Source organism: Felis catus, chromosome B2 (genome assembly GCF_018350175.1).
Source record: "Felis catus isolate Fca126 chromosome B2, F.catus_Fca126_mat1.0, whole genome shotgun sequence".
Classification (NCBI taxonomy): Eukaryota; Metazoa; Chordata; class Mammalia; order Carnivora; family Felidae; genus Felis; species Felis catus.
In genome coordinates, this window is record NC_058372.1 from 18,865,106 (window position 1) to 18,892,993 (window position 27,888).

Sequence of the window (27,888 nt, forward strand, 5' to 3'; positions counted from 1 at the left end):
TTTGGTGATATATTAACAATGCATTTCAATTTTTGAAATAAGATGGTTAAGGGACACATGTACTCCAATGTTTATAGCGACGCTTTTGACAATAGCCAAATTATGGAAAGAGCCTACATGTCCATCAACTGATGAATGGATAAAGAAGATGTGGTTTATGTATACAATGGAATACTACTTGGCAATGAGAATGAAATCATGCCATTTGCAGCAACATGGATGGAACTGGAAGGTGTCATGCTAAGTGAAATAAGTCAGTCAGAGAAAGATAATGTATGTTTTCACTCATATGCAGAACTTGAGAAACTTAACAGAAGACCATGGGGGAAGGGAAGGGGAAAAAAATAGTTACAGAGAAGGAGGGAGGCAAACCATAAGAGACTCTTAAATACAGAGAACACACTGAGGGTTGATGAGGGGCGGGTGGCAGAGAGGGGAAAATGGGTGACGGGCATTGAGGAGGGCACTTGTTGGGATGAGCACTGGGTGTTGTATGTAAGCGATGAACCACGGCAATCCACCCCCAAAACCAAGAGCACACTTTACACACTGTATGTTAGCCAATTTGACAATAAATTATATTAGAATATAAAATAAAATAAGTAAAATAAAATAAAAATAAATAAGATAGTCAACTTTATATTTTTAATTAAAAAAATAAACTATTTTTTGAGAGTGTGGGGGAGGGGCGGAGAGAGCGGGAGACAGAGGATCTGAAACAAGGTCTGTGTGGACAGTGCAGAGCCTGATGCAGGGCTGGAACTCACAAACCTTGGGATCGTGACCTGAGCTGAAATCGAGAGTCGGATACTTAACCACCTGAGCCTCCCAGGCACCCCCGAAATAGTTAAATGTTTAACAGGTTATAACCAAAAATGAAATCTCATTTTAATAAAGAAGGATCATCGTGGGTAGGTGAGATAAGCAGGGATATATTACAGATTTTAAAGATTTTTAAAAATAAGTTTATTCTTTTTTTTTTTAATTTTTTTTCAACGTTTATTTATTTTTGGGACAGAGAGAGACAGAGCATGAATGGGGGAGGGGCAGAGAGAGAGGGAGACACAGAATCGGAAACAGGCTCCAGGCTTTGAGCCATCAGCCCAGAGCCCGACGCGGGGCTCGAACTCACGGACCGCAAGATCGTGACCTGAGCTGAAGTCGGACGCTTAACCGACTGCGCCACCCAGGCGCCCCAAGTTTATTCTTTATAATAGTTCCTTTCATACTTCTTTTAACATTTTGTATTGTTGTAAAAATACACATAACATAAAAATTTATCATCGTCACCATTTTGAAGTACCGTTCAGCAATGCTAAGTGCATTCACATCATCGTGCAGCCGATCTCCACAATTTCCTCATCTTGCAGAACTGAAACTTTATACCATCAACCCCCGCCCCTGACCCCAGACCCTGGAAAACTGCATTCTGCTTTCTATCTTTGTGAATTTGACTATTCTAGCTCCCACACGTTAAGTTAGCCCTACAGTATTTGTCTCTTTGTGACTGGCTTGATTCACTTAGCATAATGTCCTCTGGATCGAGCCACGTGGCAGCACGTGCTAGTTTCCTTTCTTTTTAAGGCTGAATAATTCATTGGGTGGACACTTGGGCGGCTTCTGCCTTTTGGCTGTAGTGAATAATGCTATGCACACGGGTGTGCAAATATCGGTGCGAGATTCTGCTTTGCATCCTTTTGGCTACCTACCCAGGAGGGGTATTGCTGGATCATATGTTAATCCTCATTTTCATTGTTTGAGGGCCTGCCATGCCTTCTGTGTTCCCTAGCAAGGCTCCATTTTATGTTCTTACCGACAGGGCACAAGAGTTCCTATTTTTTCACATCCTCGTCAACACTTGCTATTTTATGGCCTTCTTTTTCTTTTCCTCCTTTCTTTTTTTTCCTCTTCTTCCTCTTTGTCTACTTCTCCTCCTTCTCCTCCTTCTTCTGCACTTTTTTTTTTTAATTTTTGACAGTAGTCGTCCTAATAGGTGTGAGGCGATATCTCACCGTGATTTTGATTTCCATTCCTGGGTGCACGCTTCTTTCCATGTTCCCTGGGGATTCTCCATCAGAGCCGAAAGAAATAGAGATCACTTGAGCCCAAGTATTTCAGGAACAGTCTCGTTCAATTTTACTTTCACAATGTCTTTATTATCATTTCAAAATATTTTACTGCTGGTTGTCCTGGAAGCTCAGGATTCATCGTTTCTTTGTGTGTAGGTGTTCCTCGGTTGCTGATGGTACTGGATCTAGAGAATTCTTCAAGCACCTTCATTTCGGGATGGTGTCGGCGTTCTCGGAGCTTCAATTCGCTGAGTGGCGAAGCCAGGGCTTCTGGTACATCATCCTACTGATGGCATCTCTCTGGTTCCTGAGGCTCTACCTCCATTACCTTAGCCAGTGGCTTTTCCTCCAGGCCATTTCAATTCCTGTTACAAAGTGAGTGCCTTCCCTTGAAAGTTAAAGCGGTGCATTTTGGTCTTGATAGGCCAAATGAAAGTACAAAACTCCTCTCCGTCCACGTAGCGCAAGACCTAAAATGCAGCACAGACCCAGGATTTGGGAAGACAAAAAAATGTCTTTATCTCAGAGCAGGAACGTCTATTGCATTCTCATCTTCTGGGCCTCGATTTACAAATACGTAACTGGCACATCGATATTTATTTCAAATTGAACAGAGTCAAGTATGTTCTAATATCTGAGCAGAATCCAAAAAGGAGTTTAGCAACAGTGTTTTATTCTGTTTTGATTTTATCACAGTGACTCTGGCTGAGAGTAGTTTAGAAGTAATGTAAGTGTGATTTATCACCTATACGCACAGAGGCAAAGATTGCTTCTTCTGCAAAGTGATTGAATTCAAACAATTACCAAACTCAAGCCCAGGCAGCTTTCCGGGCCATTATACCCTGGAAAAAGATGACACTTTACAGGTTATCTCTCCATAAACATGATTCCATAGATGGTATAGATAAACAAACAGATAGAAATCAATATAAGTAAAATTCATTTTCCCAAATGTAGATGTTCCAGATAAAAGTAAAGATGTGTGTATATTTTCTTTCTTTTTTTTTTAACATTTATTTATTATTGAGAGACAGAGAAAGACAGCATGAGCAGGGTAGGGGCAAAGAGAGAGGGAAACACAGTATCTGAAGCAGGCTCCAGGCTCTGAGCTGTCAGCACAGAGCCCGATGCAGGGCTCGAACTCACAAACGCGAGATCATGACCTGAGCCGAAGTTGGATGCTTAACCGATGGAGCCACTCAGGCGCCCTTTTTTTTTTAATTCTTTTAAAGATATGTGTATATTTTCAACTAAGAGGACTGCATATAACTTTAAGACACTATGAAAAAGAATGTGTGTGTATACTATATACACACAGATGTGGTTTTTTGTCATGTTTTGAAATTAAGTCACAGATACACGAATGCTCTAGAATATGCACATTTACATATAATAAATTACTGTAGCTTCACAGGAGAATTTTTACCTAGCTATTATTTTTCTTCCTTTCTTCTCTTTTTTTCCCCTCTCTCCCTTTATCCCTTTCTTCTGTGTGAGGGCTTCCAAAGCAGAAGGGACAAATGTTGTATGCTCGAGCTAGTTGCTTTTTGCTAACGGCTCTTTTACTTCTTTAATTAAAAAAAAATAGCTTTATCTTTATTGGCTGCTAGTAAAATGGGACTGTGAGAAAAATATCTGGGCAGCCTAGGTGATCCGATTTCTTAAGCATCACAAGACCCAAGATATGATAGGATATTTTGTCTAGATCTGTAGGCTCGAATCCTGCATTAGCTTCACATCAAACTGTAGTTGTGAGACAAGACAATAACTACAGCCACAATGAGCATTTCTCCTGCTCTGACTCTATGTTGGGCCCTCGGCTAAGAAATCTACACACATTACTTCATTTGATATTCACAACTGCATAGGAAGGAAGCATAAAGCTTCCGTCAAAGCAAAGGTCAGGGAGTAGATAAAATGAAGAACTCTTTTTAGTAGAGAGCTGCTAAGTAGGATACACAAGCAGAATTACAAAGGCTGAAATGCAGGGGAGGGAAAATTTAGAGCACGGTGAAGTCTCACTTTGCATGGAAAAAAAGGTGCCAAGGCCTGGGTCAGTCTGTACTGGGCCTGCCTTGGATTCAACCCTTAGGTTTTTAGGTTGTGTCGCACTGTCCCTTTTAGAACAACTAAGAGATGCCCTATTTTTGTTGTTAGTAGAGCAGCATTGTTTTGTATTTAAGGGTATATCTAGAGGAATCACAGGAAAACTAATCACGTACGCTAAAGCTCAGAAGAGTTTTTAGACTGATTTGTATTTCTGGTCCCTATCAGAGGTTGACCCATAGCTAGGCAACTGATATATTTTGCATTTCAAATAGCCTACCTGTCAGTATGTGTTACTCGCAGGGCAGTTTTTATAGAATATAGAATGCTCTGCTCAGTGGATAGAATTGATATTCTTTCTATTGTTGCCTATGATACAAGAGCCATGGACAAGCTAGAAATAGCCTTTTACTGGAAAGTGAACTGTTGGGGTGGTACTTTGGGGTAGGGAAAGGTGAAGTTTCCTAACACCCGATTTGGGGGTAGTATTAAGTGTCATTGTTTGTATATTAAAAAAAAGAAAATGTGTCATTTAAAGAATGATTTTGTGTGCCTGGCATCTTGTATAATTTCTCTTGTTTACATGTGTGTGTTTGCTTTGTTCTCCTGCAGATTCCATTTTTCCCCTTTCACGGTTGAGCTTTGCTACCCATCTTCCTCACTTGCCATCAAAGAAGAGTTGCTCGTAGTTGTGGTGGGTCCTTTAATGCTGAATGCAGTGATACTTCCTTTGGTTCTGATCAGATGGGGCTGTCAGCTACTGTTTGCCTCCTGCCCTGATGTCTTGTCAAAATTAATCATTACCATGGGACTATGGACAGTTCTAGACCCATTGGCCGTGTTTATAGTGGATACTGTCCTCGGGGTAAGTCAAGTAAAATAATCGGGATATGAGTTCTTGACATAGAATTTAGCTTCAGTGCATGAATCAGCTGACATGAGAGGTTTCAAGAATCATGGGCAATTCACTATGTATCTTAAATTGAAGTTATTAAGCTTTCCACATCATAAAAAATTCTGGATGTCTATTATTATCCATTGACGTGTTTTTAGTATCTTAAATGAACATTTGCAAAATAAGCAAGAAATAATGTTGGAGATAAGATCCAAACTAATTTTGGTGCATTTTCAAAAAAAAAAAAAAACCTATCACAGTGAAGTCTTATTTGTAACTTTTTGCTGGTAACTTACTTTTTAGTAGTAAGGATTTTCACTGCCAAACTTTATTTAAAAAGTCATCATACAGTAGTTCCTTCAATTGGTTAGATTATTTATTTGCTTTGTGGTCAACGACTCTTCTGTAATAAACACACTCAAGAAGAAGAAGAGCTTTTTAGACAATTCTAGGTAGTGAATAAAATATAAAGCCTTCGTCCATAGGCATTTATTTTGACTTTTGTGATGCTAATAAAAAGAAAGGAAATCTGAATTTTAACTAAATTTTTGTATCGTAGATCTGGCTATGAAATATAACCCCAAGCAAGAGAGCGAATGGATACTATAAATAAATCAATATGATCAAATATTCATTTAGAAATTATCTTACTTTATCGAATAATATTCTACAATGGGTATATTTCTCCTATCAGGAAGAAAAAGGAAGGTTTCCCGATGGGTTTACATAGGTCGAGACTGCATTCATTGCGCCAAGCAGATCAAAGAGATGGGGCATTGTGATGGACTCTACTTGTTAAGTGTTTGAAATGTGCTTTTAGAACTAAAGACCAAATTGGTGTTCAAACTGCATCGTGAAGATAGCGTCCTGGGTGCTGTGGTAGAGACAGCTAGGATGGGCAAAGCCGGTCACGGTTTTATTTCTGTCTCTCAGGTCGCACAATGCTGCAGCAGGTTTTCTCAAGGATCCTGGGCTTGCATCACTTGGGGGTCTTATTAAATGCAAATTCTGATTCGGCAGCTGGAGTGTGGGATTCTGCATTTTAACAGATTCCTAGGCGACACCAGAGATGTTGGCTCCATGGGCCAGACCGCACCGTGACAGGGTGCCGGATGTTTTACTGAGAAGGCCTTTCTCCCTTTCCTTTGTTTGCTAGGTGGGGCTTTCACTTCTTCTGGGTTCCTGGGTTGTTCTCAACAAGACCGGGACCTAGGTGCACTGAGTCCCTTAATGGGTTGTTAGGCTTTGTGTGTGGGCATTCTGCCTGCATATTTGGCATTAGAATGACCTCTGCTAGAAAGGCTTAGAACCCGCAGATAAGTGCAGTAGTTGACCCTTGCGACCCTGTAGATCATTTAACATTATTAAAATGAATTAAAATCAATGCACATTGAACCTACCAATGTATCTAGTTTCTGGTCCCACTGCTGAGGATTCGGGGAAGGGCCACATACCAAGGACAGTTGATCAGTGTTTGGAAGGCCCGATTGTTTCCACGTTCAAACCTGCAACTACCGTCTTAAGCCTCCATACCGTCTAACACCTTGATGAGAGGTCCGAAGAGGTTGTGTTTTCAACCCCGTCTCTAAGTGTTTCCACCCTGATCGTTGGCCGCATTTCTGATTCTGAGTGGATTGAGCTGGAGCCAGTTGGACTTTGTCCACGTTCCCACTTCCCTCAGACCCCAGGTGAGAGAGGACGAGACCACGCCCTCAAGGTTGGTTGAGCAGGAAGTGTAGAGAAAGGTGCCGTGGACATTCTGGTAGCATCATGTTCCATGGCATCTCAGAATGCCTTCCAGAGGCCTGAGGTGCGTATTGAGCAGATGGGGTGCCGGTGTGATCCGCGACACCACATGTGAAGCCATTTGGAGAGGATGAGCGGCTATGTCTATGATCTTCTGAGATCTCCTCGTACAGAATGTCTGCAGCCCTCTCGGAATGGCTTTCTGTATTCCAGTCGAGTCCTCTAGAGAGATTAATAGCTGAAGGGTCCACTGTATCAAAGGCAGCTGACACAACGAGCAGTCTTAATATACTCTGGGGCCTCTGATGTAATCTATAGGAAAGTAGCCTCCAGCAGGGCCATCTCAGAACCAGTTCAGAGGTCTGTAACCCGATGGAAGCTGACTTGGACTCTAATAGATGAGTATGGCACCCATATCCTTCTCCACTTGGAAAGAAAAGCTGAAGGCTCGTTCCCCATCTGCACAATTATTGATTCTCCAATTAGAATCCATCATGCTTCATTGCAGATGACATCTAATTTTTCTGTCTTAAGAAAAAAAAAAACTTTAAAGCTGCATGTAACCCACAGAGCAGCAGCACTGGAGTCTACACATGGACACTCCCAATAATTAAATCTAAATACACTTTTTAACATGCTCTCCAGGGGCGCCTGGGTGGCTCAGTCGGTTGAGCGTCCAACTTCGGCTCAGGTCATGATCTCATGGTTCGTGGGTTTGAGCCCCTTGTCAGCCTCTGTGCTGACAGCTCAGAGCCTGGAGCCTGCTTCAGATTCTGTGTCTCCCTCTCTCTCTCTGCCCCTCTTCTGTTCGCGCTTTTTCTCTCTCTCAAAAATAAATACACGTTAAAGAAATTTTTAAACAAACAAACAAAGAACCAGCAAACAAGCTCTCCAGTGATGGAACAGTGCACCAAGTTTTCGAGGTGCTTCTCTAAAGCAGTGGTTCACAAAACGAGGTCACTGGACCAATGGCATCCGTTTTACCAGGGAACTTAACTGCAGTGCAAATTGAAATGCAAAATCTCAGGCCCTGCACCAAATCCGTGGAGGCAGAAAGTCTGGGAAGGAGCCCAGCCTCTGAGAAGGGGTTACTGTGTTTTAACAAGTCTTGCAGATGATTCTCATGCTCATTAAATTTAGAGAGCTACTGTTCCACATGCCTTCATAGTTATCCCAGACTGAATGTCACTCATGAGACTGGAGTTGTCTCAGTTCATACTTCCGGTTCTTTGAGCCCTTCTTTTTAGCAGATAAGCCCAGGGATCACTTGTATTGGATCCTGGTAGGCCCGCCAAGAGAGAGGCTACCTTATTTTCCTGATAAGTTTTGTTCTGGATCAATTTTTTTTTATAGCAATCTAAAAGGAGATGTGGCAGATGCAGTGGTTTGAGGCTGAGGCATTGAGTGGCTGTTGATGGTGCTAATAACATTTTGTTAGTCTCTCAGTTTGCTGGTTCAGAAGCTGGCAATGAATTCCCAGTCCCCCATTGATGATACAACAGTTCCACTGAGTTCATAAATTCTTTCCGTGCCGAAGCCCCAATCTAGATAAAAAGTAGAGGAAGCATTTGCTATTGAATGTTTTAATTGATCAGCATGTATTTATTGACTATATAATCTCTGCCCGGGATTTTCTCTTTCTTTTAAGTTTATTCATTTATGTGGGGGTGGAGGGGAAAGGGCAGAGGGAGAGAAAGGGAGGGAGAGAGAATCCCAAGCAAGCTCCAAGTTGCCAATGCAGAGCCCACCGCAGGGCTGGAACTCGCAAAACCGTGAGATCCTGACCTGAGCTGAAACCAAGAGTCGGATGTTTAACCGACTGAGCCACCCAGGTGTCCCTCTCCGCACAGGATTTTAAAAGAAACAGAATAAGTTTGAGGTTGTTTCTGCCCTCCGTATAGATAGTGAGAAAAGAATAGCACATAAGAACCAAGATCAAACAAAAGGTAGAATACAAGTGTCTTCCTTCAGCCAATCATTCTTGAAAATCCATCAGAAATGATCATGGAAGAGCATGGTAATAGAGCGATTTCCAAGGGGAAATTGGGTTCTGGTCCCAGCTCTGCCATTTGTCAGCCAGATGACGTTGGATAAGTCAGTTAACCTCTTCAGTCTTCACCTTCTTCATATGTACCACAAAAAAAGTAATAACACCTACAAAGAGTGACACCTACCATACTCGCTGCACAGTATTGTTGGGACAGCCAGTTGGAAATGCACTTTGAAAAATGTAAGGCACCACACATCAAAGATGAAAAGAATGAGGATAAAGATTGTAATGAAGTGATACGACTTACGCTCTGTATACAACATCAGGTAGAACAGCCGTGGCCCCAGTGATCCAGGCAGGAACTTACAACCTAACTGGAGAATCACACACAAAGAGGAAGTATGGGCAGTGTGTTCTGAGTGCCTTCTGGTAGGCCTGTCATCATTCCCTTATATCCTTTAAATCTTTGTTCAAATGGCACCTTTTCTGATTGCAGTATTTAATAATACACCCCCATCCCTCCTACACTTTTTTCTGCTTTACGTTTTTCTTCGAGATTCTATCTTCTTATATGCCATATGTATCACTTAATCTTGCTTACATGCTTACCATCACTTCCTTCCCCTCTCCCCAACCCCCAGCTTAAAAGTAAGCTCCAAAAGCAGGGCTTTCGTCCAATTTTACTCACTGTTTTACCTCCAGAGCTTAGTGACACATGATGGGCGTTCACAACAATGTGTGTGGATCAAACGAGTGATCAACATCTATTGGTTAGATTATGTTATTGGCATCAAATATATATCTTTTTTTTGTTTTTTTTTTCCAGCAGTGAATACTGCGTCTATTTCTCTTCTTTTAAGAAATAGTAGAGGGGCGCCTGGGTGGCGCAGTCGGTTAAGCGTCCGACTTCAGCCAGGTCACGATCTCGCGGTCCGGGAGTTCGAGCCCCGCGTCGGGCTCTGGGCTGATGGCTCAGAGCTTGGAGCCTGCTTCCAATTCTGTGTCTCCCTCTCTCTCTGCCCCTCCCCCGTTCATGCTCTGTCTCTCTCTGTCTCAAAAATAAATTAACGTTAAAAAAAAAAAATTTAAGAAATAGTAGAAAGATAAGATCTAGAAGAGGAGAGGTATACGGCAACACTTACAGATCTTCTGCCTAAAGTCCAAGTGACGGTTCTGTATTCTGCAAGGTAGACTGAGTAACACGTACAGAATATAAAAATCAAAGTTTTGGCATGACAGTGAAAGAAACGACAGTTGGGAGTCAGAAGATCTGACTTCTAGTCATTGCCCACATGTTAAAGGATGGTAAAGGGAAAATACAGATGAACCTCTCTAGGCTTCTGATTTTATCTATACATATGTGATATGGATTAGTTTTGAACATGCCCTTTTAAGCTATACTTATATAGTTGCCTGTTTCAAAAGTGAAGAAATTCTTCCTCCTTTCTTACATTGAAGAAAACATACCTTATTTACATTTATATTGCATATTACTTCCACCTGATATCAGAGTCATAATTACAGAACATTTATGTTTTATAAAACTCAAAGGTCAAAGATGTCAAATGACAATGTTCTAGGTCCTCAACATTTAATATTGTTTTTAAAGACCTCATTGCCTTGTATTTATTTCAAACTCAGTAGAGGATATGCTTTTCCTTGTCTCTAATAAGGACTTATTGTTAAATTGACCTAATGTAAACTTTGGTTTCCAAGCTCACATTAAATAGCCTGATAACTTTTTTATAAGTTTCTAAAATAAGCCATCTATTTTATGCATAGCACAAATTAAATTCCTTTCAAATCTGCTTCAGAGAGAAAGGGATCTTTCCACCATCATATTTAATTTCTTCATATCTTGTGCTCATTAAATTCAGAAGTTAATAGTACATAAATAATATATGGCTTTCACTTTATGAATTGCATGTAGAGTGTACACATTTAAAAGCTTATAGGGAAAACGAGGAGAAAAAAAACCCTAGCAAACCAGCCATGCAAGCCAAGGGGTTTTCTTTTCCTTTACAGCTGAAGATCTGGTGGTCTTTACTACCCTGAAAATTCAATTTAAAAACAAATTGTGTTATCATATGGGTTTTGTGTATAAAATTAATCTCACTTGATGATCAGTGTTTCCATCCTAATTTTTTTTTTAACTTGTATTTTTTTCCCTCAGCGGCTTACACAGAATGGGGAGACTCCCGTAGCTGACGCAGCAAAGCTGTACTGGGTGTTTGTAAGAACCACGCAGTCGGGAATTCTCGGTGTCATGCTCACAGTGCTAATTTACATCCTCCTGTTCATCATTTCTTCTTTGATTTTATATTTGTACTGTCTCAGGTAAGGTGCTTCAATCTTTTTTGGGTCTTTAGAGTGTTCAGTCTTGTTCTGCAGTCAGGCTGTGAGACTATGGTTGAAGAAGAGAAGTTAGAATCACATCTACCCATCTAAGATAGAAATGTCCTTGTTTGTAGCAACTGTCATGAAAATCAGCTGAGAAATTAATTGACTTTTGGGGGAAGATTTCTCCATAATGGAGAGATCACATTTTTCTGCAAATCATTATACTTAGCGCTTCCAACTAGGGGCCAACAAGAAACAAGGAGTAATCCCGTGATACCTAAAATATTCTGGTAAGTTTCCTGGGCAGCTCATGTAAAATTCTTTTTTTCTCCTCCTTCCAACCCACTCTCTTTCCATTCTTCCTGCCCCCGACAGAATCACCAATAGAAGAATCATCCTACAGCTTTTATCCTGAATGTCATAGGGTCTGGCTTTCCAGTTTGCTCATTTGGCAAGCAATGTATGTGAATGAAAAAAGATGAGAGAAGCAACAAATTTGAGGCAGCACGTAAAGGGCTAGGAACACATTTCACTCTGTTGATGGTATCCTTTGTTGTGTAGAAGCTTTCGAGTTGGAAATAGTCCCACTTACTCAATTTTGCCTTAGTTGCCTGTATTTTCAAAAGCCATTTTCATATCCATGTAATCGTTGTCAAATACAATGTCATGAAGCTGGACATCCATTTGCATGTGGATATCCAGTTTTCTCAGCACCATTTGTTGAAAAGACCATCCATTACCCACTGTATATTCTTGGCATCCTTGTTGAAGTTTGGTTGACTGCATATGCGTGGATTTATTTCTGGGATCTTTAGTCTGTTCTATTGGTCTAAATGTCTGTATTTATGCCATTACCACACTCTCTTAATTACTGTATCTTTGTAACATAATCCAGCAACTCCACTTCTAGAGATTTATCCAAAAGAAATACAATCAGGATCTCAAAGAGATATTAGCACTCCCATGTTCATTGCAGCATTATCCACAATTGCCAAGATAGAAAAACAACCTAAATGTTCAACAGCAGATGAATGGATAAAGAACATATTGTGGAGGGGCGCCTGGGTGGCTCGGTCAGTTGAGTGTCTGACTTCAGCTCAGGTCGTGATTTCATGGTTCATGGGTTCGAGCCCCACGTCAGGCTCTGTGCTGACAGTTTGCTCAGAGCCTGGAGCCTGCTTTGGCTTATGTGTCTCTTTCTCTCTCTGCTCCTTCCCCACTTGCACTTTGTCTCTCAAAAATAAATAAATGTTAAAAAAATAAGAAAAAAAGAAAATGTCGTGGACACACACAATGGAATATTATTCAGCTTTGGAAAAGAAGGATGTCTTGCAATATGTGACAATGTGGAAGAACTTTGAGAACATTATGCTAAATGAAATAAGCCAGTCACAGGAAGACAAATACTACATGATTCTACTTATATGAAGCATCTAAAATAGTCAAAGTCATAGAAGCATAGAGTGGAGTGGTGATTGTTAGGGTCTAATGGGGAGGGGGAAATAGAGAATTGCTTTACAGCAGACATAAAGTTTCACTTACGCAAGATGATTTAGTTTTGAGATCTGCTGTACAACATCATGCCTATAATTAACAATACTCTATTATACACTTAAAGATTATTAAGAGAGTATATTTCATGTTAAGTGTTCTTACCATAATTAACAAAGAAAAAAGTGCTAGGAGGAGGTCAACACAAGTGTCTCTGAGAGCATACGTAGAGCAAAGGAACCAAGACAGGTCTGGAAGAGGATTGGGGCAGAAACCTAAGACATCAGTGGAAATATAACCCTTGAGTAATTTTCAGAGGTTTCATATAATTTGGCTGGAGAAAAACAGAAGAAAACACATGCACGGGCAAAAGAAAGATGTGTGAACCCACGTGATTGTGAGAAAGTATGACGTATTTGGCCATTCCAAAGTTTTTTAATATGGAGTATAAGATAAGGGACAGTTGGCTGAGATAAGATTAGAAATGTAGTCAGGGACTAGATGATAAAAGTATTGAATATCAGGGTGCCTGGGTGGCGCCCAGTCAGTGGAGCATCCAACTCTTGATTTTGGCTCTGGTCACGATCCCAGGGTTGTGAGAACGATCCCTGCATTGGACTCTGCATAGGCCCTGAGTCAGGCCCTGTGTTGAGCATGGAGCCTACCTAAGATTCTCTCTCTCTCTCTCTCTCTCTCTCTCTCTGTCTCTCCATTTGCCCCTTTCCTGCATGCTCTCTCTCTCAAAAAAAATATTAAATATCATGCTGTGGAGTTTGAATTTGTTCTAATGGTAAGGTGAAAAGAATGGAAGATTTTAAATAACTTTAATTTTAGGGCAATAACTCTACTAGGAGAAAGGAAAGTGGATTTAATAGTGGTCAGGTTGAACTAAGGGAAATCTAATGAGAAAGCCATGAGTATCAAGAGCCTTAACTAAAGAGAACGACATGGGAAGTGGACAGTTGTGGCATATTGAAGAAATAGGTGACACACAATAGGACCTTTGGCCTTGTTGGAAGGTGAAGATGAAGGAAAGGATGGCATTTAGCATGACCTTAGGTTTTGGAGTTGGGTAGAAAGGTGGATGGTGGTAGCATTCTCAGAGACAAAGATTACAGAGAGTAAACATTTGGAGGAGGTAGACCATGAGTTCAATTTTTATTCATATTGACCTTAAAGTATCTTGGATATTGTCAAGGGAAAAAAAAACATCATAAGATGAGTGTAGAGCTCAGGGAAAACAATAATGACCGTGAATTCATGTGGAGGACGTCTTGAGTGTCATTGCTCGTAGGGTAGATGCTTGATTGCAGTAGGCTGAGTGAAGAATAAGGACACAGAGTTAGGATTTGCTGACTATGTTTGTTTGTTTGTTTTATTTAAAAAATTTTTTTTCAACGTTTTTTATTTATTTTTGGGACAGAGAGAGACAGAGCATGAATGGGGGAGGGGCAGAGAGAGAGGGAGACACAGAATCGGAAACAGGCTCCAGGCTCTGAGCCATCAGCCCAGAGCCTGACGCGGGGCTTGAACTCACGGACCGCGAGATCGTGACCTGGCTGAAGTCGGACGCTTAACCGACTGCGCCACCCAGGCGTCCCTGTTTGTTTTATTTTTAATACAAAGCTATGCTGTACATGGAAAATGTGGAAAATGGTCTGAAAAAGATATTTTTTTTATAAAAGAATGGTTTTTAACATGGGTGTGGTCTGAATATATTTATATGCATATATGAAAATTCTACAAGGAGGAAAAATATTGCAAATGCTTAAGCAAGGGAGAGTGACTGAGTGAGGAAGTCTCTGAAGACAGGAGGTTGAGCACATATGGAGACAAACCCGGGACTTTAGGAAATGAATCTTGTCACTCGATGTGATAAGGGAAGAGATAAGGGTGAATGCAATGGCATGGGGGTTCCTGGCAGGGCGCTGAAGGAATTCACATATGATAGCCATTGTAATTTTCTGTGAAATGGGAGATGAGCACACCCCCTCCATTCTTCCTTTCTTAGATCAACAACATAGCTGCCTTAAAGTTGTACGTCCCTGGGGAAGGGAAGACAGTCTTCCCTGTTCATTCACTTTCCATTTGACTACTAACTTGTCCTACGGCCCCAGGCAAGGATGTTCATTTGCTAGATTTCTGGCATTTTCTTGTGTAACTTGGTGAGGATGACACATATGTGTAGCTATTACAAGAGGCTCCACACGAAGCATTACTCTATTATTTAAAATGACTAGGGTCTCCTAGAGAAGTTGAAGAAATCAAATAGTGTATTGTACAGTTTAGACTTTCCAAGGATTAAAAACTTATCAGATAATGTTATGTACCATTTATTACCGTATCAGTATACTCTTCTCACTTATAGGAAGGTGGATGTTTACAACCAAGCATTTCTTTGTCCGAGGTTCACATTAAAAAATTTTTTTTTTAATGTTTATTTGTTTTTGAAGGGGAGAGAGAGACAGAGCATGAGGTGGGGAGGGGCAGAGAGAGAGGGAGACACAGAATCTGAAGCGGGCTCCAGGCTCTGAGCTGTCAGCCCAGAGCCTGACGTGGGGCTTGAACTCATGTAAGGTTCACATTGTTGTTATCAAGATTGCTTGTGAAGTATGGAAAAATAAGCATAGAATTTATTCACCAAATAGCTAGGATTTAATATTTTGCTGCCTCAGAGCAAGAGTTGTTTGCTTTAAAATAAAACAGAAGGGTTACCCTCTGGGAACGTGTGTGTAGGAAGGGTGGGAAGCCCTGTGATGGATGGATCAATGATTAGGGAAAAACAAAGGTAAATGAAGTGTATGGACATCATAGAGAATGAGCCTGAAAAAGTCCAGGAGGAATAAACAACTTTTATTCACTCTCTCGACCTTAGCCCCTCACTGCCTTCCATGCCGATCCTATTCTATCAGAACCAGGCATGCTTGGTAACCCCCAGGTTTTGCTTGTGTTTAGAAGCAGGTGCTCTCAAAATATCTCTACATGGTGATAGAGATAACAGTAATCTCCTACAGGGAAAATACCTGTATTTTTCATAGGCATAAAGTTGCTCTTATACGTCAGCTGAAAGAGCTCTCTTTACTGATGTTTGCACAACGTCTCTCTCTAAAACGCTAAATAGCTGAGTGGCGCTGTTCATCTACACAGCAAGCACTGCCACCAGTGGAGGCATCTGGTCAATGAAGCAGGGTTTGCTGTGGCCTAAAAGTAGACAAAAATGACACGAAATCACAAGAACTCATCTTGTGCCAGTCTGGATTTGTGCATGTTGACTGATGTAGGTTAGCATTCTTTTTTTTTTTTTTTTAATTTTTTTTTAACGTTTTATTTATTTTTGGGACAGAGAGAGACAGAGCATGAACGGGGGAGGGGCAGAGAGAGGGGGAGACACAGAATCGGAAACAGGCTCCAGGCTCCGAGCCATCAGCCCAGAGCCCAACGCAGGGCTCGAACTCACAGACCTCGAGATCGTGACCTGGCTGAAGTCGGACGCCCAACCGACTGCGCCACCCAGGCGCCCCTTTTAATTTTTTTTTAACGTTTATTTATTTTTGAGACAGAGAGAGACAGAGCATGAACAGGGGAGGGGCAGAGAAAGAGAGGGAGACACAGAATCAGAAGCAGGCTCCAGGCTCTGAGCCATCAGCCCAGAGCCCGACGCGGGGCTCGAACTCACAGACCGTGAGATCGTGACCTGAGCTGAAGTCGGACGCTTAACCGACTGAGCCACCCAGGCGCCCCTATAGGTTAGCATTCTTCATCCAAATATTAAGGCAATGATCCTAAATCTTCTGGGCTTTTGGATCAGTCCTGTCAAAACATGTGATAACGTGGCTAGTATTACAGGAACATAGAGGAGATCAAGTCTGTTGTGTAGGCTGTGAACAGAGAATTTTGTCTAGCTCTGTAGACGCTCTACATTATAAATGTAGAGTAAATGTAGAGGCTCTAGATTGGACCCTATTGAGTTTGGCTTTAGATCTTATTCCTCCAAGAGCCTGAGTAATTTATTGCTGAAGGGGTTCTACTAGAAAATTCTCACTTGTCATAGTTCTAGTGGGAGAGTTGACCTGTACGAGGACATTCTGGACCTGAGTGTGGTTATTTGAACTGGATTTTATAACTATAAAAAAAGCATTAATCTTTTTAAGTTATTTTTTCCTTATTATAGGAAGACTGTGTTATTTAGGAAAAAAATTGACACTACAGAAGAGAATCAAAACATAAATTTTAAAAACACCAATAATGTCACCATCTAGACAAAGTGGTGTTAATCTTTTGGCAAATTTATTTCAATTTTTTCCCCATATATATTGATTTCTACAAAGCTGAAGTTATTCTGTAAGAATAATTACATATGTTGATTTTAACCTTAATATTCTATGATAAAAATTTTCATATTCTTTACTTACTTCATGAACATTTAATGCCCACACTTTTTTTAAAGCATATAAGCAGTATAAAATATTTAAATATTTATTTATTCCTGGACAACAGATTGTTTCTATTTTTTTTTTTTTTTTGCATCTTATGAATAATTCTGATGAACATCTTAAGACTCAGGGTCTTGTTCACATTTTAGATTATTCTTTGAAGAGTGTCCTAGAGACCCAGAAACCCTCTTCCAGACAGTATGATGTTTATAAAACACTTGATACAGTTTCAAAATAGTTTTTTAGAGACTTTGTATGCATTTATACATGCCAGAAGCACATGGGGATCTTACCAAATCACATTCACATCATGTGTTAACTTGTTTTAACCTAATAGAAGAAATGGGATCTCATCTTTTTCTACACATGCTCTCCTTTGTTTCTAGTTACTAAATATTCTTAGTAGGCTTAACACTCAGTTGTATTTTTTCTTTGTGAATTGCCTTTTAGATGTCCCTTTGCCTCTGCCTTTCTTTCTAAAGAGTATCCAAATGTTTTCTTTACTGAGTTATATGAGTTTTATACATATGACAGAATTAACTCTTATGTCATATTTTAACATATTTAACACATTTTAGCATATTTTAATTCTCCATTTGACAATTAACTTTTAAATGTATTTTTGATAGTTTAGAAAAATAGTTATTATAATTAATATGCAGTAGGGCCTTTGGATCATTATTAGACTTATCTAAATGTATCTTAAGTTAAAAGAATCCTTCCTCATTCAGAAATTCTGTAACTATTTACTTCTATTTTTGTAAAATTTATATTTTGTTCATTGAACCCCTTACCATAAGCCATGTAGAGTTCATTTGATACAGATAGTGTCAAGATTTAAACAAGACACCTTTTATTTTATTTTACTGGTCTTTTCTATAAGTTGGTATTATCTCTAATTAGCTGTTGTGCTATTTTGTTTTACTTTGAGAAATTTTAATTGTCAGCTTATGTTTCCAGTGTGATAAATGGGGCTCCTCCTTGGTAGAGCCTCTTTAAAAAAATTACATTAAAATGTTTATTTATTTTGAGAAAAAGAGAGTGGGAGGAGGGACAGAGAGAGGAGAGGGAGAGAATCGCAAGCAGGCTCCCAGCTGTCAGTGCAGAGCCTGACGTGGGGCTCGAACTCATGAACTGTGAGATCATGACCTGAGTCATAATCAAGAGTTGGACGCTCAGCTGACTGAGCCACCAAGCGCCCCTAAAAAATTTACATTTTGACAAACTTTAGATGGCCATCTTATAGGCATTGGCATGAGGAAACACTGACGACCGTCTACACCTCACAGGGTGCTTGCTTCATTTGCATCACTGTGCGTCCCACATAACCCTTCTGAGGAAAGCCTTTGTTGATATTATATGGATCCCTCTTCTCTAAATCCCTTATTGGAGTCATCCAGAAGACCTACAGGCTGCTTACATATTTCTTTATAACATTCAGAGAATGAGAAATCACAATTTAAATGTCAGATTTGTTTAAGCTTTTATATTCTTGGGAGCTGTACACAAATCGGAAAGACTGGTACTCAAGTTAATTAGTTTTTGGGGTGTGGATGTGTCTTCCTAATTATTGACTTAATAGTTCCAAATAGCCTGATAAATTTTAGCTGCGGACACTGATTACTTAGGAAAATTAATTTGGATGAAAATAATTTAAAGGTAGGTTTTGATGAGGATATTATGAGCATATTCATTGTCTAGGGAATACATATAAGATAATCAAAGATTTTCCACTTTCCGAATCAATCTTCTTTAAAATAAAAGCAAAATATTATTTATCATGTAGGGAAAAAATTCTAAAAATTCTCTAACTGCTGCAGAGCTAAACAATTTTCATACCTCCTGAACTTGCCACCTCGTGACGGGCACTCAGTGCCCTGCTTGTCTAGGAATATATCTATTTAAAAGATTTGGACGCTACATTGTGTCAGCTCCAGCAAACTGAATGATTATAACCAAATTAGTTCATTGCTGTGGGTCCAGATAATTCATTGATCGTTCATTATTCAAAAGCCCATCAGTATCCCCACTCTGTGCCTTAGGCCCTAAGCTCTTCGGTGTGGGCAGCTGAGTTCCTGCTATATGCTGATTCCCCTTCTGTCTTTTCTTCAGCAAGTAGAAGGATCTATTTCTACCCCAACTAACCCCATCTGCAGCTGCAAGAAGCTGGGTCGGAGATAAACTGAACATTTCTTGACGTAATATTCTCTTGTAAAGATATAATAAAAGTGGCTCAGTTGAATCTAAATCATTCATCAGTCACTTGATAAATTGGCTTTTGGTAAATTGACCTTCTTCTGATACCTCTAAGATAAAAGAAACTAAAATAGTCTACCACAATTTTTAGTTTCATCCCGAACTCGCAGGAAACTGGGTATGTGAGTCTTGACCAATGGCAAGCAGGTGTCAAAAAGGTATGTGTACCTGGGTAAAGTGACAATGTACACACTCTCTTTTTGGCACAGTCCATATCTCTGGCATGGGCTTCTTTGGGGCCACTGGAATGAGAAATGTCCTTTCCTCCTTCTATGTAAGTATCTCCATCTGATAGTGCAGGTCACGTGCATGAACCAGCGTCATTCCCTACTTCTCTCTGTCATATCCTGTATAATCCATAAAACTCTCTGTGAAGGATGTTTATCTTAGCTTATCACTAAAATCATTGAACAAACAAGTGATCAAACACAAAGAACAACTGTTTTGCTTTGCTTCTACAAAATAATGAGGATTACATGTGCATCAAATGGCAGGTTACACTCTCAAACCATGTATCTAAAATGTTACATAAGTAGGTCAGAATAAAAAAGAAATATAGTGGCAAAATGACATGGAACTCTGGACTGCAAAGGGCAAAGGTGTTGATTGTAGAATTCACCATTGTCTTCTCTGTACCCAGAAAAGTGTTTAGAACACAATAGACACCCAACAAATATTGGTTGCAATGAAAACACGAATAAAGGAATGCATTTTCTTTTTTTTTTAAATTTTTTTTCAACGTTTATTTATTTTTGGGACAGAGAGAGACAGAACATGAACGGGGGAGGGGCAGAGAGAGAGGGAGACACAGAATCGGAAACAGGCTCCAGGCTCTGAGCCATCAGCCCAGAGCCTGACGCGGGGCTCGAACTCCCGGACCACGAGATCGTGACCTGGCTGAAGTCGGACGCTTAACCGACTGTGCCACCCAGGCGCCCCTGAATGCATTTTCTTAATATTGAAGACGTACCCCTTTCAATAAAATATGGTTCACAGACTGTAAGTTCAAATGACTCTAGTCCCCAACTGCTTTTCATTTTTAACTCTTCGCTGGAATATAATGAGGAGGTGTGAAAAAGACATACACACAGCTCTCAGGTGTGTTAATCTGACTTATCCAAGTGATAAAAAGAATAGATCTTAAGTTTGAATTCTCTGGCAACATCCAACTTCAAAAAATTACAGCGCAATGTGCAAAGAGGAGTCGAAAAGGAGTTGCAATGGTGCCCACAGCAGAGTACATGAGAAGCGTTTATAGGCAAAAAGTCCAGAGGACCCAGGGGAGGGCTGAACGTGTCATAGACACAGAGTGCTCTGTAACTCTTCTTGCCGGTTCTCAGCTATGATTTGGTGTCTCCAAAGCTCAATTCCGTTTGGCCCAATCTTCGTTCTCTACCACTCTCTCCAACTCATTTTTTCTCTTTATTCATCTGGTGAGTAGGTTCATATGAGGCTTGCTTAGATGCTCAGAACTGCGGATGGATTCTGAGTGATTTTGGTCACATTTGTAAAGGAGCCATCGTTCTGCAAGGACACAAATGGTTGAAGGTGCCTCAGCCTTTAGTCTGACTTAAGTGCTTAGGCAGCATTTTTTTTTTTTTTTTTCATTAATAGTGATCATGAGTCAGGACCTCTCACCAGCCCTGTGCTTTCCCAGTGGTCAAGGCCACACGGCTGAATTTGATTTGAGAAAATGCCACTGCAGTTCTTCTGGTTCACCCCACTCTTTAAACTTTGGGTTTTCCTGTAAAAATGATCTGCCTACAGTAGCACCGGGTGGCTTAGTGGGTTGAGCGTCCAACTTCAGCTCAGGTCACGATCTCATGGTTTGTGAGTTCGAGCCCCGTGTCAGGCTTACTGCTGTCAGTGCAGAGCCCGCTTCGGATCCTCTGTCCCCCTCTCTTTGCCCCCGTCCCCCCGCCGGCGCTGTCTCAAAAATAAATCAACATTAAAAAATAATTGATCTGCCTGCATCACCTGAGTCAGCACCCTCGCGGGAATGAAGACAATATGAACTGGACCTCGTGGTCATTAGAATGAACCACTGAACCAGCAAGAATAGAATTCTAACTCTAATATATAGTGAAAAATTCAGGACCTGCTAACATCATTTCCTTTTCAAAGTTGAGGAAACCAAGCCTTAGTGACTTTACGTAATTTGCCTAAGGCTGCACAGGAGGCCAGTGGCTCAGCTGATGTCCACACGCAGCCTTCAGACATCCAGAACCTGCAATACTAATTGTCCCTCATATTTCTTACTTTTTCTACACAATGAGATGACTTAAATTTCATATTTGTGGTTAATTTTCACCTAATGAATGAATACGATGTCGTGGTCTGATACCTGGATTGAAGACTGTTGGGCCTGGCTTGAATCTTGGCTTGTGTGTCTTTGGCAAGGGTTTTACCTCTATGATTCTTTAAAATGTGGACAGTAAATAAAGAGTAAAACTTTGTTTTTTAGAGTCCACATATGAGTGAAATCGTGTGATGTGTGTCTTTCTCAGTCTGATTTATTTCACTTAACATCATAGCCTCTAGATCCATCCATGTTGTTGCAGAGGCATGATTTAGTCCTTTATTTTATGGCTAGGTAACATACACACACACCCACACATACACCACACTTTTTTTTCCTTCCATTCACCTATGGGTGGACCCTTATGTTGCTTTCATATCTTGGCCATTGTAAATAATGCTGCAGTAAACATAGGGGCACATGTATCTTATCAAATTAGTGTTTTCATTTTCTTCGGGTAAATACGCAGTAGTGGAATTATAGGATCAACCAAATAAATTAATAAACAACAACAACAAAACCCAGAATTAGACCTGTAAGTACAGAGAAATAAACTGATGGTTGTCAGAGGGAAGGGGTTGGCAGGATGGGCAAAATGGGTGAACAGGAGTAAGAGACACAGACTTCCTGTTATGGAAGGAATAAGTCCTGGGAATAAAGGGCACAGCACAGGGAATATAGTCAATAATATTGTAACAATGTTGCATGGTGGCTACACTTGTGGTGAGTGTAGCATAAAATATAAAGAAGTCCAGGGGCTCCTGGGTGGCTCAGTCGGTTAAGCGTCCAACTTCGGCCTAGGCCATAATTTGGGTCATAATTTCACGGCTAGTGGGTTTGAGCCCCACATTGGGCTCTGTGCTGACAGCTCAGAGCCTGGAGCCTGCTTCAGATTCTGTGTCTCCCTCTCTGTCTGCCTCTCCCCTGCTCCCACTCTGTGTCTCTCTCTTTCTTTCAAAAATAAATAAACATTAAAAAATAAAAAAAAAGTAAAGAAGTTAAATCTCTATATTGTACACCTGAAACTAAGGTAACATTGTGTGACATCCGTACTCAATTTTTTTCTTTAGAAAAAAAGAGTAAAACTTTGATCTGAACTTAATTGATTTAAATAGTATATTTCTAACAGATTTGTAATTTAGGCAGCTCAGTTTAGTTCTAAAATTCAGTTCTTTCAAGATATACATGAATTTAGTCAAACAATTTAGAACTTTCAATTAACTTTGACAATTCCACACATATATGCCCATAGGACTTCAAAACTGACATTCTGAAAAGAAATTCATTGTTTTCTACTCCAAATCACTTCATCTAGGGTTCCCTGTCTCAGTAAATGACAAGATCACCAATCCAATTCTGAGAAAGAAAGAAAGAAGAAAGAGAAAGAAAGAAAGAAAGAAAGAAAGAAAGAAAGAAAGAAAGAAAGAAGGAGAGAGGAAAGGAAAGAGGAAGGAACTTGGGGTCTGTCCTCAAACTCTTCCTCTCTCTCAGCCTCCACTCATCCTTTCTAGGTTCTGACAATTCCTTAAGTCTTGAACTTGTCCATCGTGTTCTATCTATAGGCTCCTTCTTCTCCAATATGCCCTGATCTCTCCCTTGACTTACCATAACATTAGTCTCTTTGACTAGTCTCTTTATATTCCTCTTTGTGCCTTTTAATCTATTCTCTTCATTAGAACCAGAATGATTTTTAATTAAAAAGTATTATATCAAGGCTTGCCTTAAATCCACATAATGGCTGCCTATTGCTATCACAATAAGAGCTCTCTTGACCTGGGCCCTGCCTTCCCTATGTTATACTACCCTAATACTCTGTGCTTTGTTCATCACTCTGCCATCTTCTTGCAGCTTTCAGGGCCCCACACAGGGTCCTCTCCACCCACTTCCTGGGATACTCCCCTACCCCCTTCCTTACTGCTTGCACTTACCAAGTACTTGATGTTTGGTAGGCATATGTGAATGTTTGTTGATTAAGGTAGTAAATTAATGAGGAGTGAATGAAGAGGATGATTGTCCCCTTCAAAACATGAGACCACTCATATTTTGAAGGTTATAGAACTCATAAACCCATGATAGAGCTATCTCTGGAAATGGGGGTGGAGGGGGGTTGACGACTTCCCATTGTGTGCACATTTTCATTTTCTAAATTTCTTTTCTCTTTTTCTAAAAGTATTTTCCCCTTTTTTATTTTCTCTTTTTTATTCTTTTTTTTTTGTATTTCTCTTTTTCTTTATTTAGTATGATTTCAAACCAAAACCATTTGAATTTCAATTAGTGTTAACAGAATGGTGAGCATTCAAGTGTTTCCAGAAAGCCAACAAAAGCTTCCTCCATACATATAAAAACTTTAATGTCATACACCTCATTTAAAATATTCAACAAGTCTCCTAAAGAATATGTGAGCGGGGGCGCCTGGGTGGGTCAGTTGGTTGAGCATCCAACTCTTGATTTTGGCTCAGGTCATGATCACAGGGTTCTTGGGATCAAGCCGTGCATTGTGCTCTGCATTGAAAATGCCAACCGTGTTTGGGATTCTCTCTTCCTCTCTGTCTGACCCTCCCCCACCTCTCTCTCTCTCTCTCTCTCTCTCTCTCTTTCAAAATGAATAAATAAACATTTATAAAAAAGAATATGTGAAATCTGTTCACATATTCTTTTTTATAATTAACAGAATAAGAATAAATTTTGGCAAGCATATGCTATTCAGAGCTATACCTGAAGCATTCTAATGTACTTACACCAGTAGAAAAGTAGTTTTATGAGTAAATTGACTAGAGTATTTATAAAGCCATACTGCTGAACTCATTTGTAACTTTTGGAGTTAAAAGGAAGCAATCATATTTGATTCTTTTAAATTTATATATATATATATATATACACACACATATATATGTATACACACACACACACACACACACACACACACACACATATATATGTATTTTCTTTTAGAGCTGGTTTCAGTTACAGACTCCATCCTTTTTCATGACCCTTAAAATACTACATTAGCTAAATGTTCACACTTGTCCTTTTTAGCTTTAAAAGAAATGTCACATCCTAGGTTTCTGTAAATGACCCACATTCAGATGTGAACCAAACATAATAGCTTCTGCCATTCACCAGGCAATGAATTGCTTCAAATGTAGGACACAGGGCAGAGGACTTTGTAAATTACTTTGTTTCATTGGCCATCATCAGAACCTGTGGCATAATATGTGACCTATTTCTATAAACAATAATGCCTAAGGCTTTATGGACAGGTGGAATACCGTTTCTCTTTTAATTACATTTTGAAGAAATAATTTAAAAATGTAAAATTTTCAGACACTTTGAATAGTTGTATTGTTAAAAGAAATCCGAATTTGTAACCATCATCATGTAATGATATAGACTATCGTAAAATATTAGCTTTTTATTAAAGAGTAACTCAAACCTATAAAAATTGCTAAAATAATACAATGAACTTTCATATTCTTTTTCTAATTGCACTACTTAAAATTTTTCCATGTTTGTTTTTCCTTTTCTCTTCTCTCATCTACTAGGATTTAGTATCTTCAATTTTATATAATTCAACCTGATTTTTATACACACATGCCTACAATGGCAGAAAATGCATGGAACTAAATGTGCATCTGTGTGTGTGTATGTGTGTGTGTGTGTGTGTGTGTGTGTGTGTGTGTGTGTGTGATTTCTGACCCATTTGAGAATACCAAACTTTCATAATTAAACATGATCCTGGAAAATTTAAACTCCATATTTCATTGACTGTCTCCAATGTTGTTTATACAGAGAAATTAGTCTGTTGCTCTCTCTCATCAATGTCTCCCAATGCCTAGTTTATTTATGCAATTGAAACTGTTTAGACATTGAATGTCTTTATAGAAATTTACTTAACATTTACTTGGACTCTTTAACTTTCTAAAAAGAACTGGAGAAGTGAAAGTTTGAGATATGCACCACTTTTGATCAGTATGGCCTGTGTAAATATCCAAATGGATAAAATAACTCACTTTTGGGTAAATGTTATATCACTTGACTGATTATATTATCAAATGAATTATATAATATTCAACACTCCCTTTATTTTAAAAATTTTGCACATATAACTACAGACTATTTTTTTTCCCTTTTTTTTGTGAGAACTTGCTCTACAGACCTGGAAGCTATGCTAAACACTAGTAATGGTTGGTAAGTTGACTCATTCACAACCCATCACCAAGCTTTTTCACTGGAAAATGCCACTCAACATAGCAAGCAAAAAATGTAAAGCTAAAACACGATTAATCTTTGTACAGCTTTCCACACTCGAATGTGCCATTTTGTTCTCTGTTCAAACATTTGTGTACCATCCTGTAGATCCCTGCTTGGATGTTTACATAATTATTCTTTCACACAGAATGAAGGAGATATAAAGAGACGACAGACATTTTCTGGGCAAAAGGAACAGAAGTTAGCAGAAACAGGACTGTGATTCCTAATTAATTCAAAGTTAATTGCGTTGTTGATAATCTTGCACTTAAAATCTTCATATAGAAAATGTTTATGGCAGCAAATTGACAGTAATTTAAGTACATTAAATCTTCCTACCATTAAAAGAAAAAGATGAATGTTACATTAAGCAAGCTTAAGAGAATGGTAAAGACTAGTTCTTGTTTAACAAGACAACTAGCAAATCATTCAAACGGCCAACCTAGAATCCCAAGGCACAATAAGAGTAGTAGTTGAATTTCAAGACGGTACCAAGCCATATGGCCTGTCTTGGGCCATCGGTGACACTGGCTGGCAGTTTTGCTTTTATTGCCACTCTGTAATGAATGCAAAATAGGGGGAAAATAAAAGACACATAGACCTTACTTGGCAGGTAGGGTCAACAAATCTATTTTTACTATTTTGGAAAGAATCAAGATAGAGTTCGTTAAATGAAGATATGCATTGTATTGGTTACTTTCACTGAAGAGTCAGATGGTGGAATGAAATGAACCTTGGCATTAGCTCTGGGTTTAAATGCTGTCTTTGTTACTTATAAACAGCAAGACCAGGGGCGCCTGGGTGGCGCAGTCGGTTAAGCGTCCGACTTCAGCCAGGTCACGATCTCGCGGTCCGTGAGTTCGAGCCCCGCGTCGGGCTCTGGGCTGATGGCTCAGAGCCTGGAACCTGTTTCCGATTCTGTGTCTCCCTCTCTCTCTGCCCCTCCCCCGTTCATGCTCTGTCTCTCTCTGTCCCAAAAATAAATAAACGTTGAAAAAAATAAATAAATAAAAAAAATAAACAGCAAGACTATTTTTTTTTAATTTTAGTGTTATATTATGTAAAAGACAGGATTAAAGGAAGGCTAGATAAAATAATGGATGTGAAAGGCCACCATTATAATGGGAACTCAATAAATTTTAGTTTTAATCATCTAGCCTATTTAAACCAAATAGAATTATCCTGATCATTGAAATTAAATACTTACAGATCTCTACTTTGTACAGAAAGGCATTTCCATGTAATGCTTAACTATCTTGGGACTCTAATTCATAACTTGGGCATTTTGTAATAACTTTCCAAATGGGTAGTTTATTGATACTGTGATGCATTGGGTTTCTTGACTTGGCCTGCAGACTGTTAGTGGAAAAATGTGTGCTGCTTAAACTAGGTCCAGGTATACATGGTGAGCCAAGAGTACACTAAGTCACAGGATGAATACGATATTTCTCTAGAGTTTCAATTTTGTTCAAAGTTTTATAAGACAAAGCATACGATATTAAAGTAAACATACTGCTCAATCAGGAATAGAATACATATTTTCTCTTTTCGGAACTTAAGCATATTTAGTGGAAAAATGTTATAAGCATTGGCCTAATTGGTATTTATAATACTCACCTCAATGTTACTAAAGAAGTATTAATGTTTTTCAGTAAGATACTTTGTTGTTACTTTATTAGTGTCACAAGAAGCGCAGTGCATTTCTAAATTAATAGCTGGAGCTGTTTGGGGAAGTTGGAGACAATTAAGTAAACAGTTTATCTGTTTAGGTGCCTCACTAAAGCTATCCATTTATCATTCATGTTGGAAAACAACCAATTCAGCGAAACCTCTGTGCCAATGGAGCTGGTCCAGTGGGGTTTCTACCAAAGGGGGACTCAAACCAACTCAGTGAGAAAGAAAGAAATCCAAATTTAAGTTTCCTTTGCCAAATCCCTCACGTTCGAATTAATGTGGATATCCATAATACATATTAATGGCTAAATATTTCTTAATTTTCTACAGCCTATTGCTCAGGCATCAAAAATCAGAAATAGTAGGCTTATAGGAGATAATGGCAAAAAAAAAAAAACAAC

The 27,888-nt window shown here is 39.4% G+C and overlaps 1 protein-coding gene across 1 annotated transcript in view; it reads left to right on the forward strand.

The window, feature by feature from the left end:
* LOC101096891 overlaps positions 1-27,888 on the forward strand; it is a 339,394-nt gene that overhangs the window by 308,720 nt on the left and 2,786 nt on the right. The window contains exons 21-23 of the mRNA XM_045058641.1: positions 2,226-2,444; positions 4,728-4,980; positions 10,920-11,083. Coding sequence (XP_044914576.1) covers positions 2,226-2,444; positions 4,728-4,980; positions 10,920-11,083 — 636 coding nt within the window. The remainder of the gene's footprint in view (positions 1-2,225; positions 2,445-4,727; positions 4,981-10,919; positions 11,084-27,888) is intronic.